The 15806-nt window shown below is 41.7% G+C and overlaps 1 protein-coding gene across 4 annotated transcripts in view; it reads left to right on the plus strand.

Annotated features, from left to right (window-relative positions):
• sfswap (splicing factor SWAP) overlaps positions 1-15806 on the plus strand; it is a 189788-nt gene that overhangs the window by 142185 nt on the left and 31797 nt on the right. For all 4 annotated transcript variants that reach the window (XM_063074057.1, XM_063074058.1, XM_063074056.1 and 1 more), the window contains exons 15-16: positions 170-301; positions 13097-13285. In XM_063074057.1, the coding sequence (XP_062930127.1) occupies positions 170-301; positions 13097-13285 (321 nt within the window). The remainder of the gene's footprint in view (positions 1-169; positions 302-13096; positions 13286-15806) is intronic.

Below are 15806 nucleotides of genomic sequence, written 5' to 3' on the forward strand. Positions count from 1 at the left end.
GGTCATTGTAAATTGTCCCATGATTAAGCTAGGGTAATAGGAAGGGCAGATTCGGCAAGTCTCATCCCTGATTCACACAGTGCCTTCCTCGAACAAAAAAAACAAGGCAAAGATTGTAATCAATTATGCAGCTTTCTTAATAATACATTATTATCTTCCCTGGTTGTAGATCAAGGTCGCCTCATGGGAGAAGAGTTCAGTCATCAGAAAGACGGCGCGAAGAGAGAGAGAGAGACCGGAATGTTCCCACAGCCTATCGTGTTGGTAATAGCTCCGAAATAGGTGGCAGAAAACGATCACGGTAGGCTTCCTACGTAGCAGATCCTTCTAAATGACATAGTAATGAAAATTTGTAAGCAGTGGAAGCATAAAATAAAAATAAAATATATTCACAGCGCATTTATGTATAGAGAGACAAAGTTAAACTTCCAGTTTGATGAAGGGTTTTGTTTCTGCGATCTGTAAATCTGTGGCCATGCCAGTATTTTACCACCCCTCTCTATTACCCTTGAGAGGCAATGGGGAATTGCTGTCTTGGACTACTGGAGACCACTTTATAATGTTATATGCAGATATATTCCTTGGTTGTCATAGCCGGGGTGGGAGTGGTGTGGATAGTGGGGATAAGCACCCACTACCTATTAAATGCTCCCTATGACGTTTGTCTCAAATAGCTTTGAAAAACCAAATCCAGCTTTTGGCTTTCACCTGAGGCTTAACAACTAAACCCAGTGGAACTGTACTTACTGACAGGAGAAGGGGCAAAGGCGGGTTACAGGTGCCTTAAAACCAGTCAGTTCGGGCAGATAGGGCTCATTAGCTGGGGTTGGCAGCTCATCTAGGAGAAGGAAAACTCTGATTTCAAATCTCAGTTGACTTCCAGCCTTACCCACTCATGGGGAACACTTTGGGAGCAAACCCCGATGGAAAATCCTGAGCTGAAGTCCTCCATTGAGTTCAACGCTGACTGGCAATTCCTGGTGCCAAACTGTATCGATCTCTGCTGTTTCTCTGAGTACCTCAGCTGCGTTAAGATGGGGCACCTGCTGCAAGGGCACAGTTTGCTCTCCATATCATACTGTCCTAGTTTGTATACATTGTAGATAGCTAGGATGCAACATCTATGGTCAGACTTGGGAATCAGATGCCTCAGGTATGTTCAGTAATGGCTTTGGTTGTATTGCCACCATAGCAATGCACTTCATTAAGCTACTTGTAAATGCTTGTAATCTCATGTCTGTTCAGATGAGCAAGATGGCCTTTAGTGTTTCTCGTGGCCTTTTTTTATATGTAGCTTTGGAAGTGGGGCATGATGTCGTACTGTTGAAATTGCTGAATAGGAAGTTGAGCAACATGGTGATCAGCAACATACTAGTTTCAGCCTGACCAGAGGAGTTGAGATTTAATTTAAGAGCAATAATGGTGACAACAAACCTACAGACATCCATCATTAAGGACCCCCATGCCCTCTTCTCATGTTACCATCAAGGAGGAGGTATAGGAGCCTGAAGATATACACTCAACAATTCAGGAAAACCTCCTTCTCCTCCACCATCAGATTTCTGAAAGGACAATAAATCCATGTACACTACCTCAGTTTTTTCTTTCTTTTTTTTTGCAGCAATAAATCAATCAATTAATCAATGCCTCCCCATCTACAGTAACATGGTTGGCAATTGACTGCCCTCTGAAATGGCTCAGCAAGCCACAATGAATGGCCGATTGAGATTGGCAATGCCTAGTGATACCCACACTTAGAACATAGAACAGTGGAGCACAGGAACAGGCTCTTCGGTACACAATATTGTGCCAAACCAGTTGGAAAGTAATCAAAAAAAACTCAAAAGCTAATCCCTGCTATGTACACAATACCCATATCCCTCCATCCATGCCTCTTAAAAGCTTCTAATGTATTTGCCTCTACTGTCATACCTGGCAGCGTATTCCAGCATCCACCACTCTCTGAGTTAAAAACTTGCCCCTCACGTTCTCCTTTAACATACTCTGACTCACCTTCAATGCACGTCCTGTGGTATTAGACATTTCTACCCTGGGTAAAAGATACTCCTTGCCTATCCGATCTGTGCCTCTCATATTCTTATAAACCTCTATCAGATCTCCTTTCAGCCTCCGCCACTCCTGAGAAAACAATGGAACTTTGTCCAGCCTCTCATGATAGCACATGCCCTCTAAACCAGACAGCATTGTGATAAACCCCTCTGCACCCTCTCCAAAACCTCAACATCCTTCCTATGGTGGGGCAACCAGAACTGTGTGCAATACTCCTGAGGTGTCCTAACCTGAGTTTTATAAAGTTGCAAGATAATTTCTTGACTTTTGAACACTGTGCTTCGACGAATACAAATAAGCATTCCATAAGCCTTCTTAATCACCTTATCGACCTGAGTAGCCACTTTCAAGGAGCAGTGAATTTGGACCCCAAGATCTCTCTGCTCAGCAACACCGTTAAGGATCTTGCCCTTTACTGTCTCCTTGCATTTGCCCTACCGAGGTACAGTGCTTAACATTTTGGGTTAAACTCCATCTGCCATTTCTCTGCCCAATCTGCAACTGATCTATATCATACTGTATTCTTTGCCAGTCTTCTACACTATCCACAACCCCAATCTTGGTATCGAAGCCCCCTCACCGGACTCAAAAAGAAACTTGGCTCGTTGCTGGCCCTGCTAATAGCCACGGGACTCAGCAGTGAGGGGGCCACCCTTCATAAACAATATACGTCTAGGGTCGGAATTATTTGGGGTTCAACCAAACAAGAACATAGAGATGTTCCAATTAAAGATACCTCGACTGGAACGAATGCTGTGTAAGTACCGTCTTTGCACAATTGTTGGTTGGCAAGGATTATCAAATTGTACGCTGCATAAAATTATAAAGGGAGTATATCTCCAAATTTCAGCTTTATTGAATAGTTAGTAGGAAAAAGAAAAGGAAAAATAAAATAAAATGGCCCATTACGGTTGACCCAGTCCAAATGCGCACATAAAGTTGGATCTCATACTGGAGTCATCTTTAACTTGCGCGCTGGACCCACAGTCTGTGTGAAAGGACACACCGCATCCCGAACTTCATTTGAAATCCATCTCGAACAAATGGGTATTGTGTTAGGAGTAGTTACCCTTCCTCCTTGGAGCCAGCCATTTGCATAAAGCACCTTGTGTAACAGGGATAGCATCCTCAACCATCTTCCCTTCTGTTCTCTCTCGCCAAACAGATTCCCAAACCAGACTACTGTCCCACAGAAAGTAGGATAGTATCAGGATTTTCCCCACAATCCTGATTGGATGACTCACTTTCCTAAGTTGGACAACTTGTGTCCTTTTCTTAGCCGAAGCCACAACATGCTTTCCAGCATGGCACACTGCTTTTACAGAAAACCACTAATAATAAATACCTACAGCATAGCAGTAAAAATCTTAACCAGGTAACCCACCCATCTACATTTTCATCAAGGTTATTTACATACATCACAAACAGCAGATGCCCCAGCACAGATCCCTGCAGAACACCACTAATTACTTGCAGATGTGACCTTTGGCTTACACTTGCCTTTTAACAATGCAGAATTTTCACATTTAAAGATAGCAAGGCTTTGTTTAAAAAGCTGAACTTGGTAAAATTTAGAAAGAATAGGCAAGATCATTATTAGAACATGGTAGAGCATGTGTTTGTGCAAGATGGTTTGTTGAATTACCATCAGTTACAGCTTGGATTCAGGATTTGAATGCAGTGTACCCATAATTTAGCAATGATGCCAAGAACACCTTGCAGATGAGTCTGGATTAGATCAAATTTGTGGTGATTTTAATTCCTGGATGGTGTGGTGTTGCAACAGGAATCCATGCTGAGGCACCATAGTCGTTAGCTTGACGCTGTTCCAGTTCGGTGTGTTGGAGATCAGATTCAGGTTTAATATCACAGCCGTATATCATGAAATTTGTTGACTTTGCGATGGTAGTAGAGAGAAAAAAGAAAACTGAATTAGTCATAGTCATACTTTATTGATCTCGGGGGAAATTGGTTTTCGTTACAGTTGCACCATAGATAATAAATAGTAATAGAACCATAAATAGTTAAATAGTAATACGTAAATTATGCCAGTAAATTATGAAATAAGTCCAGGACCAGCCTATTGGCTCAGGGTGTCTGACCCTCCAAGGGAGGAGTTGTAAAGTTTGATGGCCACAGGCAGGAATGACTTCCTATGACGCTCTGTGTTGCATCTCGGTGGAATGAGTCTCTGGCTGAATGTGCTCCTGTGCCCAACCAGTACATTATGTAGTGGATGGGAGACATTGTCCAAGATGGCATGCAATTTAGGCAGCATCCTCTTTTCAGACACCACCGTGAGAGAGTCCAGTTCCATCCCCATGACATCACTGGCCTTCCGAATAGTAAATATATATCTATATATATATATAAAATAGTTAAATAAGTAGTGCAAAAATAGGAAATAAAAAAGTAATGAGGTAGTGTTCTGGGGTTCATTCAGAAATGAGATAGTGTTCTGGGGTCCATTCAGAAATCAGGTGGCAGAGGAAAGAAGCTGTTACTGGATCATTGTGTGTGTGTGTCTTACTCTGTATCTCCTTTTTGATGGTAACAATGAGAAGAGAGCACATCCTGGGTGATGGGGGTCCTTAATGACAGACCTTAATGAGTTCAGAGTTCAACTCCTCTTTAAGCAATGTTTGTACGTCCCTTCCTGGGTGCTCTGGTTTCCGCCTCACAGTCCAAAGACATACCAGGTAGTAGGTTAATTGGTGATTGTAAATTGTTCTGTGATTAGGTTAAGGTTAAATCAGTCGATTATTGCCAGGGTGGTTCGAAGGACCGGAAGGGCCTATTCCATGCTGTATTTCTGAATAAAATAAAAAACTTGAGAGATTGAATACAAGTCCTACTCAGCAGCTTCTTTAATTGGGTTAAATAGTACAGGTTGACATTCACTAATCCGACTACCTGTAATCCGGTTCCTTCGATAATCTGCACTGATTTCAAATTTTCCACACAACTGTAATTTCAAATTTTCCGGGCCACCGTACCAATCTGCTGCGCATTGTTTTGGTTGCGCTAGATCTGTTCACGTGTTGGCATGCTCTTGTAAGCACAGACAGGCGATTCCTGCTTGTTTTCCCGCATTTATTAATATCATTTGCGTGAGGCGCGGCTGCCCGGCACCCGCCAGCGGTGGGGGAGCTGGCGCGTGCTGGATCGGTCTGCCCTCTCGCCTGCCTGCCGGCAGTTGTGCATTGCCCTCCGGCGTTGCCCGGCCGGCGCTCCGTTCTCTTCTGCCTACAACCTCAGATCAGATATGGTGACCCGCTAAGTTTAAGCATATTACTAAGCGAAGGAAGAGAAACTAACGAGGATTCCCTCAGTAACTGCGAGTGCAATGTAGCCTTTGGGGTAACTGCAAGTCTGTGTCTTTGCTATTGCTTAGCTCACGCTTGGGTGCTGGTAGTGAGTGCGCTTTATTTTTTACTGGTGGGGAGGGGGCATTGTTGCTCGCTGCCGCTTACGCGCCGGAGGGAGGGGGGGGGGAATCTTAGGAGTTCTAACATTTAACTGTCATTCATTCTTTGGGGCACTCCTCTGTTTTCGTAGATGATTGCGAAGAAAAAGCATTTCAGGATGTATATTGTATACATTTCTCTGAACCTTTGATATTTTAAAGGTATGATGAGGCGGTTAGCTGTTGCTTAATGTGATCCTTCTGTAATTCGGCATTTTCACTAATCCAGCACTCCTCAGGTCCCAATGCTGCCGGATTATAGAAGGTCGACCTGTACCAGAAAAGTTATTAACAACAAAATCCACTGGAGCGTGCTAAAAAAGCAGTGAGAATGTTGATGTAGGGGTAAGGAATGGCAAGGATTGTAAATCTGACCCTCCTTGCAAAAACTACCATGCACCACGGCATGATGTGGAAAGGATATTTCCCATGGTGGGAGAGTCTAGGACAAGAGGGCACAGCCTCAGGATAGAGGGGCACCCTTTCAAAACAGAGGTGCGGAGAAATTGAGGCCAGGTCGTTGGGTATATTTAAGACAGAGATTGATAGGTTCTTGATTAGACATGGCATCAACGGTTATGGGGAGAAGGCCAGGAACTAGGGTTGAGGAAGGGATAAAAAAAAAGGGTTCAGCCATGATTAAATGGTGGAGCAGACTCAATGGGCCAGATGGCCTAATTCTGCTCCTATGTCTTATGGTCTTAATAAGGCCAAGTCAAAGTCCCTGTCCAAAGCACACCAGTAGTGTCGTAATGATACAGCACAGAACCACGCATCACCAGCACCAGCCTACCCGTCATCGAGGACGTATACACAGAAAGGTGCTGGAAAAAGGCCAGTAACATCATGAAGGAACCCACCCATCCTGCTCATGGACTGTTTGCCCATTCCCATCAGGGATGAGGCTACGTAGGATCCACCTCAGGATTGCCAGACTCAAAAACAGTCAATTTCCCCAAGCGGTAAGGCTGATCAACACTAACCCACCCCACCCCCGTAACACCACTACTTTATCATTTCCTGTCGATGCCCTTACATACAGACACTCCTGTGCCTAGCGTCGCTTTATAAGTATACAATCAATCGATGTATATAGGCTATCTTGGTCACCAACAACCACAGGGGTGTCATTGGCATACCTGTAGATGGCGTTTGAACTGTGCTTAGCTATATAGTCATGAATGTAGAGAGAGGAGTAGTGAGCGAAGCACACATCCTGTGATCAAGGCATGGAATTCGTTAAGATGTTGTCCTAGTGAGAATGCTCAAATAATTTAGGAAGCATTTGAGACCAGTAAGTTACCTAGGACCAATTACCATTGCTCGTTTACGTTTGTGTTGACCACATATTACGAGCACATTCTCTCCAAAGGATGGCTTTACATAGCAATGATGTAGCAGATCTTCAAGTCCATACTCTTGACTGCAATAAGTATATTAATACTATAAATTTTACCAATATTGGTAAGGGAAGGAATGTTCAAAGTACATTTTATTGTCAGAGTATCTCTATGTCACCATATACAACCCTGAGATTCATTTTCCTGGGGGCATACTCAGCAAATCTATAGAATAGTAACCATAGTAGGATCAATGAAAGAACAACCAGAGTGCAGAGGACAACAAAATGTGCTACTGTAAATAAATAGCAATAAGTAATGAGAACATGAGATAGAGAGTCCTTAATGTGTGATCATTGGTTGTGGGAACATTTCAAATGGATGGGCATGTGAGTGTAGTCATCTCCTTTTGTTCAAGAGCCTGATTGTTGGTAACTGTTCTTGAACCTGGTGGTGCAAGTCCTGAGGCTCCTGTACCTTCTACTTGAAGGCAGCAGTGAGAACAGAGCATAGCCTGGATGGTGAGGATCTCTGATGATGGATGCTGCTTTCCTACGACAGCATTTCATGTAGTTGTGCTCAATGGTTGGAATGTCTTTTCCCGTGATGTTCTGGACCAAATCCACATTGATCTCAAACTTCTCCTGCCTTGCGGCTGCACCCATTCATCAGGAAGGCTTCGGGAGTAAACTCCAAGGAAAAATCAGGAGCTGGAGTCCCTAAGGCAGTCCTACGTTGTGTTCAATACTGACTGGCAACTCCTGCAATGCTGCTGGTGCCAAATTGTACTGTCGCTGCCCTTGCTTTGGATTCATTAGCTTGGGTGGGGGTGGGGGGGAGCCTGCTACATCTGCAACAGCTTACACTCCATATCATACTGAGCTGGCTAGCGTATCATGTAGACAGCCAGGATGCAATATTCATGTTCAAACCCAATGAGCAGAGGCCTCACGTTGTTGTATTCCCAAAGAAGGCACATTGGCCATCATAAATCAAAGTAATGAGTACAGGAGATGGGATGATATGTTGAAGTTGTACCACACATTGGTGAGGCCTATTTTGGAGTATTGTATGCTGTTTTGATCACCTCCCTTGAGGAAAGATGTAAATAAGGTTGAAAGAGTACAGAGAAAATTTACAAGGGTGTTGCCGGAACTAGGGTGGGGGTGAGTGGGCTGAGTTGTTATGAAAGATTGAATAGGTTTGAACTTTATTCCTTGGACTGTAGAGGATTGATGGGAGATGTGACAGAGGTAAATGCAAGCAGGCTTTTTCCACTGAAGTAGGGTGGGACTATAACTAGAGGTCATTGGTTATGGGTGAAAGGTGAAAAGTTTAAGGGGAACATGAGGGGATGCTTCTTCACTCAGAAGGTGGTGAGAGTGTGGAATGAACTGCCAGTGCAAGTGGTGCATGCAGGCTCGATTTCAATGTTTAGGAGAAGTTTGGATAGGTACATGGATGGTAGGGGTATGGAGGGCTATGATCCCGGTGCAGGTCAATGGGAGTAAGCAGTTTAAATGGTTTGGCATGGACTAGACAGGTCAAAGGGCCTGTTTCTGTGCTGTACTTTTCTATGACTCTTGACTGTAAAAGCATTTCCTGCAAAGTTTAACAGTAGGAATGTTTCAACCACAGCAAGATCAAGATTAATTGAGGAGATGGTACAGGTGATTTGATAATGAAGGCCAAATAGTGGGTGTTCCATCAGATAATTTCATTTACCAGTCCTCTTGAAAGTTAATATATTTTTCCTACTTAACAGCTAACCTGCTTTGTATATGAAAAGCCATTTCACTCATCATATTTGTGTAAGAAAAATATTCAGCTGTCAATATTAAAATAATGATGTAACCACAAATAGTGTTGGTTCATATCATGATTTTTCCAACAGGACTGTGAAGCCTGGGGATGGATATCTCTTATGCTTTTATCAGTTTAAATAAACATTCTCACCAATCGGCCTCAGATTTGTTTCAGAAAGAAGCTGATATCTAAAGGTCTAAATTGCTTTAGGTTTCTGTCACAGAAAAATCCTTGAATAAAAAGAAGAGCATAATCATTGGTGCTTTCATCTGCAAAACCAAGAGAGAAAACTGTCATTCTGGTTTGCATTTATTTGTTATTTTTTAAAAATCTGACGACATATACTCATACAAAACAGTTTTTAAAAAAAGACTGCAGTGTTGCAACGTAGCTGCGAATTCTAACAAATCTGAGTCCACTGCTGGTGACACCCCGCAGATTGTTTCTCTTGTATGGCGCGCCCTCCGGTCACTCCCGTAATGATATTTCAAAAGTCTAAGAACTGCAATTGATCTTTTATCAGCAACTAGCAAAAGCAAACAATCTTGAGGCAATGCAACTTAAGCATAACTAAGTGGTCAAAAGATACGACATCCATTGGTCTCCAGCTCCAAACTGACCAGCACAAAGTACAATTATGTAACTTACTCCCTTGGCTTTTACCAGGTCCCCACTCGTAACTAGTTACCATGATCAATTAATATATTTATTTATTCAGATACAGCATGGAATAGGCCCAACCAGCCCTTTGACCCACGCCGCCCAGCAATACCCCGATTTCATCCTAGCCTAATCACGGGACAATTTATAATGACCAGTTAGCCTACCAACCGATACGTCTTTGGACTGTGGAAAGAAATCGGAGCACCCAGAGGAAATCCACGCAGCCACAGGGAGAACGTACAAACTCCTCACAGGCAACTGTGGGAATTGAACCCGCGTCGCTGTACTGTAGAGCATTGTGCTGACCACTACGCTACCAGGCCATCTGCAACACAGAATACAATGCAGACACAAAACTATATGCATGGCTTTTACAATAATAATAAGCTAGTGTTATATTCTGTAACTAATGTGACACAGAACCTCGCTCAGATTAATAACTAAGCTGTGATCTGTATTTAATTTTGCCAGTTGTAAAACATTTAACAGCTAACATTAGTTCCTACGATTGAAATGTTCTCGAATCATTCAACAGTTTTGATCTTTTTAGTTTCAATTGTTCTTCATGAACTCTGTGTTCGGTTATTCCGCAAGGTGCATCGTTGAGAATTCCAGCACAAATGTTCAAGCATTATCTGTGGAGGAAGAAAAGATCTTAAGGTTTCAGACCTTTCAAGAACTGAGGAAGCAATTAAAGATTTATTGGCAAATACTGAGTCAAAGGTTGACAGAAGGATTAACAAAGGGAGGGTGTGTTTTAGGGAGTGTGGCCACTTTACCATTTCTTTTTGCACCCATCACTGTATTTACACATCAAACATTATAGCACAGTACAGGTCCTTCAGCCCACAGTGTTGTGTTGTGCTGCTATCAACGCAGCTACAAAGGAAGTGCAACTGTGGCTATATTTCACGAGGAGTTTGAGGAATTTTAGCATGTCATGAAGGACACGTGCAGTTTTCTACAGATGTTCCATGGAGAGGATTCTAACTGGCTGTATCATCGTCTGGTTTGGGGAGGGGGTTGCTACTGCACATGATCGAAATAAGCTGCAGGGAGTTGTAAAATTAAACAGCTCCATCATGGGCACTAGCCTCTAGTATCCAGAACATCTTCAAGGTGTGATGCCTCAAAAAGCTGATATCCATCATTAAGGATTCCCATCATCCAGGACATGCTCATTGCTACCATCAGGAAGGAGACACAAAAGCCTGAAAGCACTCAGTGCTTCAGGAACAGCTTCTTCCCCTCTGCCATCCAATTTCTGAATGGACATTGAACTCATGAACACTATCTCACTACCATTTTTTAAATTTCTGTTTTTGCATTACTTAATTTAACTATTTTATTTGTATATTATACACACACATACTTACTGTAACTCAAGATTTTTCCTCTATTATTATGTTTTGCCACAAAGACAACAAATTTCATGACATATGCCAGTGATATTAAACGAGCAGATAATTCCATTACACCCTGGTGTATATGACAATCTAATTTGAATCTCAAACAAATAGAAGGTGCAAGATTTTCTACTGTAAATATTGCTTCCAACTTGGAGGGCACTGGAGGACTTCACACTTCAGCAGAGGATTACGTCATTACTAAACAGAATTACAGTATTAATTATCTACTGTCTACATTGGGAGTTGAATATACAATAATTAAAACAGAATTGCTACCACTGAACCATGGCTCATAACTAAATTAGACTTCCTTCCCTTCAGCCAAGGAGCGCTATCAGTAATTTAGGACTCACGTTCAAAGTGAATTTTATTATTGGAGTACATATATGTTAATATACAACCCTGAGATTCATTTCCCTCTGGGCATACTGGATAAATCTATAGAATAGTAACTATAACAGAATCAATGAATGATCAGCCAGAGTGCAGAAGACAACAAACTCTGCAAATACAATTATAAATAAATAGTAATAAATAACAATAACATCAGATAATGAGATTGAGTCCTTGAAGTTAGATCATTGATTGTGGGAAAATCTCAATGGATGGGCAAGTGTGTGTAGTTAATCACCTTTTATTCAAATGGTTGAGGGGTACTAACTGTTCTTCAACGTGGTGGTGTGAGTCCTGAGGCTCTTGTACCTTCTATCTGATGGCAGGAGCGAGAAGAGAACATGGCCTGGATGCTGAGGATCTCTGAATGGATGCTGCTTTCCTACAACAGTGTTTCGTATAGATGTGCTCAGTGGTCGGAAGGGCTTTACCTGTGATGTACTGGGCCGAATCCAAAACCTCGTGTAGGATTTTCCGTTCAAAGATATTGGTGTTTCCGTACCAGGCTATGATGCAGCCAGTCACAAACTTAAGATTCAGATTTATTTATCACATGTCCTTCTGGTGACAATATATCTCTACCAGTGGAGATGTAAGGCTCTCCTTCCCTTGCTAATTTGCAGGTCATCCTTGGGCAAGGTGTAGCACCTGCTTAGCTGCCGATCAGGGTCACGTAAAGCCATGGGAGCAGGTGGTGGAAGGTCATATGAGCAGCTGGTACATATTACATCCTGGTTATGCAAAATCTTGACGCCAGGCAGATAATCTCTGAAGAGAATTGATAATAACTGGAGTGAGGTCATCCATCTTGTAAAGACACTGCCCAGAAGAAGGCAATGGCAAACCACTTCTGTAGAAAAACTTGCCAAGAACGATTATGGTCAAAAGGCCATACTTGCCCATGTCATACGATATGGCACATAATGACGATGATGACGTTCATCGAAACATACAGCAAAATGAGTCGTTTGTGTTAACACCCAACAAAGTCGAAGGATATGCTGGGGGATGCCCGCAAGTGTCACCACATATTCTGGTGCCAATGTAATATGAGCATAATATTCAGCAAAACACAGCATGCAACGAAATAACAGCAGCAACTCGAGCCCCTTTCCATTCTCACACCCACCCATGCACACGACTTCCGATGTTATGATTTCCTACCACAAGTATGGATGTGTGGAATATTAAGCCTCTTAACAGTTATCTTATGATACGTATTCATTTAATAAATCTGAAGAGTTGTCAAAAGTAAGGTGAAGAACACTTTAAGAATTCAAACCACCTGCTGAGCGTACTTAATGGTAGTAAGGAAAGTTGGATGTTCTGCTCTTCAGAGTAAAATTATTATCAAAGTACATATATGTCCAGTAACTGTAATAGGATCATTGAATGTCCGGCCCAATAGGGCCGACAACCAGTGTGCAAAAGACAACAAACTGCACATAGTTCAAATCAAAAGATTCAATTTAATATCATAGAACATATACAGTATATAACCTGAAATTCGTACTCTTTACAGACATCCACAAAACAAAAAACCCCCATAGAATCAATGTTAGAAACATAAAAACCCGACACCTCCTCCCCTTCCTGTCACACAAACATCAACAGAAGCACCACCCCCACATCCCACCGCCCCCACCATCCAAGCAATAGCAAAAGCCCTGCAGGAGACCTTGATCTAGAGTCCCATCAAAAACTACAGTCCATGATCCAACACTTCAGTCTCTCAGACAGGAGGGAGAGAGGTAGCCTCTGCAACCAAGAGGGCAAAGATTCTGATGTTACAATACAAAAACAAAGAAACAAAGGAATAATAGTAATAAATAAATAACTGCTATACTTAGTGATGTTATTGGGTAACTTGTTTATGCATTGTCCAGTAGGCTTTTCATTTCAACGATACTTTATTCACACATTTCTTTTTAAAAATCTGCATCTCCCAGGTCTCCATATGAAAAGAAGAAGAAAAAAAGTTCAAAATCTCACCCCAAGTTAAAAGAAAAACCTTTACGTTCACGCTCACGGTCTTTATCACCAAAAAAGTCGAGTATGAAGTCTTCAGCGAGAAGTTCAGCGCACTCTACTAGCTTGTCACCAGCAGAAAGCAGAGATTCCAGTCAGGATCATTCAAGGTAATGTCTTTGAGATTCTTATTATGTTTAAATCTACGTTTTAGATTAGTTTATTCTCTGGAAGTATTACAGCTGATGAATCACTAAGTAAACACAGAAAGTGTACGTTCCTAATTTTCTCGTTAGAGCTGCTGAATTGGAGCAGTGAGCCGTCAGTACTCTGCAGATGAGGTAACTACACATTCCCTCGTTGTGTGGGTCTGGATACATAGTTTTTCACCAGTCTGTGCTCTGCACGGCAAGCTGGCTCTGCTCTGCCAGCTGCTGATTTCCTAAATTAACCAAGCAAACCACTTTAATCATTTCTGTGCGATGGCCTTAAAAGCTATTTTGTAAATTCATTGGTGCTAAGTGTAAAATAGGTTGTGTCCCGTTAGAAGGAGAAGAAAACAGTGGAATGCGAGTCCTTAAGGAGTCTGGTACCATACAGGAGTCCTATTGATGATGTGCATGTTTTTCTTGTACCTGAGGCCTTGCTGTGAAATTCTGTTTTATCAGGCTGGGAATTGTTTCTTCCAGAGCTGCTGCTTTTTATGATAAGCTCACATTTAATCTTCAGTGTTTATTTAAATCGGTTTTATTATTCTATTCCTGCAGGATTACAAAGTTAATAAAGCTGTGGTAAAGTGGACAGAATTTTGTGATCAAATGTCTAAATTTGATTACTGTTGTGTTTCTGTCTATTGGCAGCGTTATCACGTTTCTTCCTGGTCTGCTGTACAACTCCATGACTTCACAAGAAGCCACACATTCAACTTTTCAGCAAAAGCTCCTTCCCCTCTGCCATTAGATTTCTTAACAAACAATGAACCATTGAATCAGAATCAGGTTTAATATCATCAGCACAGTGCAGACAACCTAGGTTCAATTCCTGTCGCTGCCTGTAAGGAGTCAGTATGTTTTCCTTGTAACCGTGTGGGTTTCCTCCAGTGTTCCCTAGATGTACGTGTGCACACATTCTGCTACCAGTGCCCAAGGTATTTAAACTACGCACAAAAGGTTGTCACCCTCTACCTCGCTGGCAAGTTAAGTATATTTCACGATTGTACACAATCACATTTCCTTTGCCGGTTTCTGATGCGGACAGGTGTTGACAATGTGGGGTTTGCAGTGATTTGTCTGCAGATTTTAGAATGGGCTTATTTATACTTTTTTTCTGAAGAAATTAATGATTCACGATGTGGAAATCCAAAGAAGCAAAAGGCGTGAAGCGCAAAAGATCTGCTAGTTCACTTAGAGCGGAATGGCTTAATGAAACAGTAGAAACACTATACTGAGATCTCATGATGTCAGGAAGATGCAGCTATGAGAAATATTTATATACAACTCCGAAACTGGTGTTACCTACATGTATTGTCACGATGGAAAAGTTGCTGGAGAATTTGCAAGTGGGGAGAAGTGGAGTGATATTTGAAAACTTGACTTTTTAAAGCAGTACTTAGCAAGCAAATCACATATGGATGGTATGCAAAAGCTCCAGTGAGAAAATCCTGCATTACCCACTGCAGGCCTGCTACGTAAATTTTGTGAGAGTGCAGATGAATGAGAGCAAAAATGATCAAACCCAGAGGAGATCAAAGTTCTTATTGACAGTTATTTATTTTAAACAATGAACAACAAACGGGACTTGATAGTTTATTATCCTTAGAATAACTTTGTTTACTTCCACTTAAAAATTCAGTGCGTACATGTCACTAGGCAAAAATATTGCACAGCACTATATGTTGGCGGACACTGATCATTACAAATTAGAGGAAACATTGATTACCTACCACAGTGCAAACATGCACCGGTTGATAGGTTAATTGGTTATTGTAATTAAGCTAGGATTAAATTGGGGTTGCTGGGCAGCATGACTCAACGGGCCAGTAGTGCCTATTCCGCACAGTATCACAATTAAAAATACAATAAGTGTGTCAGGAAATTTATGTCTTTGCAGCAGCAGTACAGTGCAACACTGAATAATTAAAAAAAGCCTGAATTACAGTGAGAAAGTTAAGTTAAATAAGTAGTATAAAAATAAAAATTTGAAAGTAGTGAAGTAGTGCCCATGGGTTTAATGTCCATTCAGATGGCAGAGGGGAAGAAGCTGTTCCTGAATTCATGAACACTACCTCTTAATTTTTTTGCTCTCTTATTACACTACCTAATTAATTAAATTTTTTAATTTGTACTTTATTGGTTTTAATGTATTTCTCTTTTTGCACTTGTTTACTTTTTAATTATAGTTAGTGTAATTTATGTTTTTTTAATTATGTATTGGTTGGCAGTGCCAGTGTCACCACCTAGTTTTGAATGATCTTGTTTCCGCATGTCCACTGTGATCAAGCAGCAACAGCAAAACAAGCTGCTTTACTCCCAGCTATCCTCTTACAAGCACATGAAGTGTCACCTCTGCCCTCCAGTCTCCATTGATCTCACAGACTCACAGATGTGGCTGTTGACTTCCAGATCCATTGACTTTGGTCCTCGCCCTCCAGGCTCTGATCTTCGATAGAAACTCCAGGACTCACCAATCACA

This window comes from Mobula hypostoma, chromosome 21, assembly GCF_963921235.1.
Source record: "Mobula hypostoma chromosome 21, sMobHyp1.1, whole genome shotgun sequence".
Lineage (NCBI taxonomy): Eukaryota > Metazoa > Chordata > Chondrichthyes > Myliobatiformes > Myliobatidae > Mobula > Mobula hypostoma.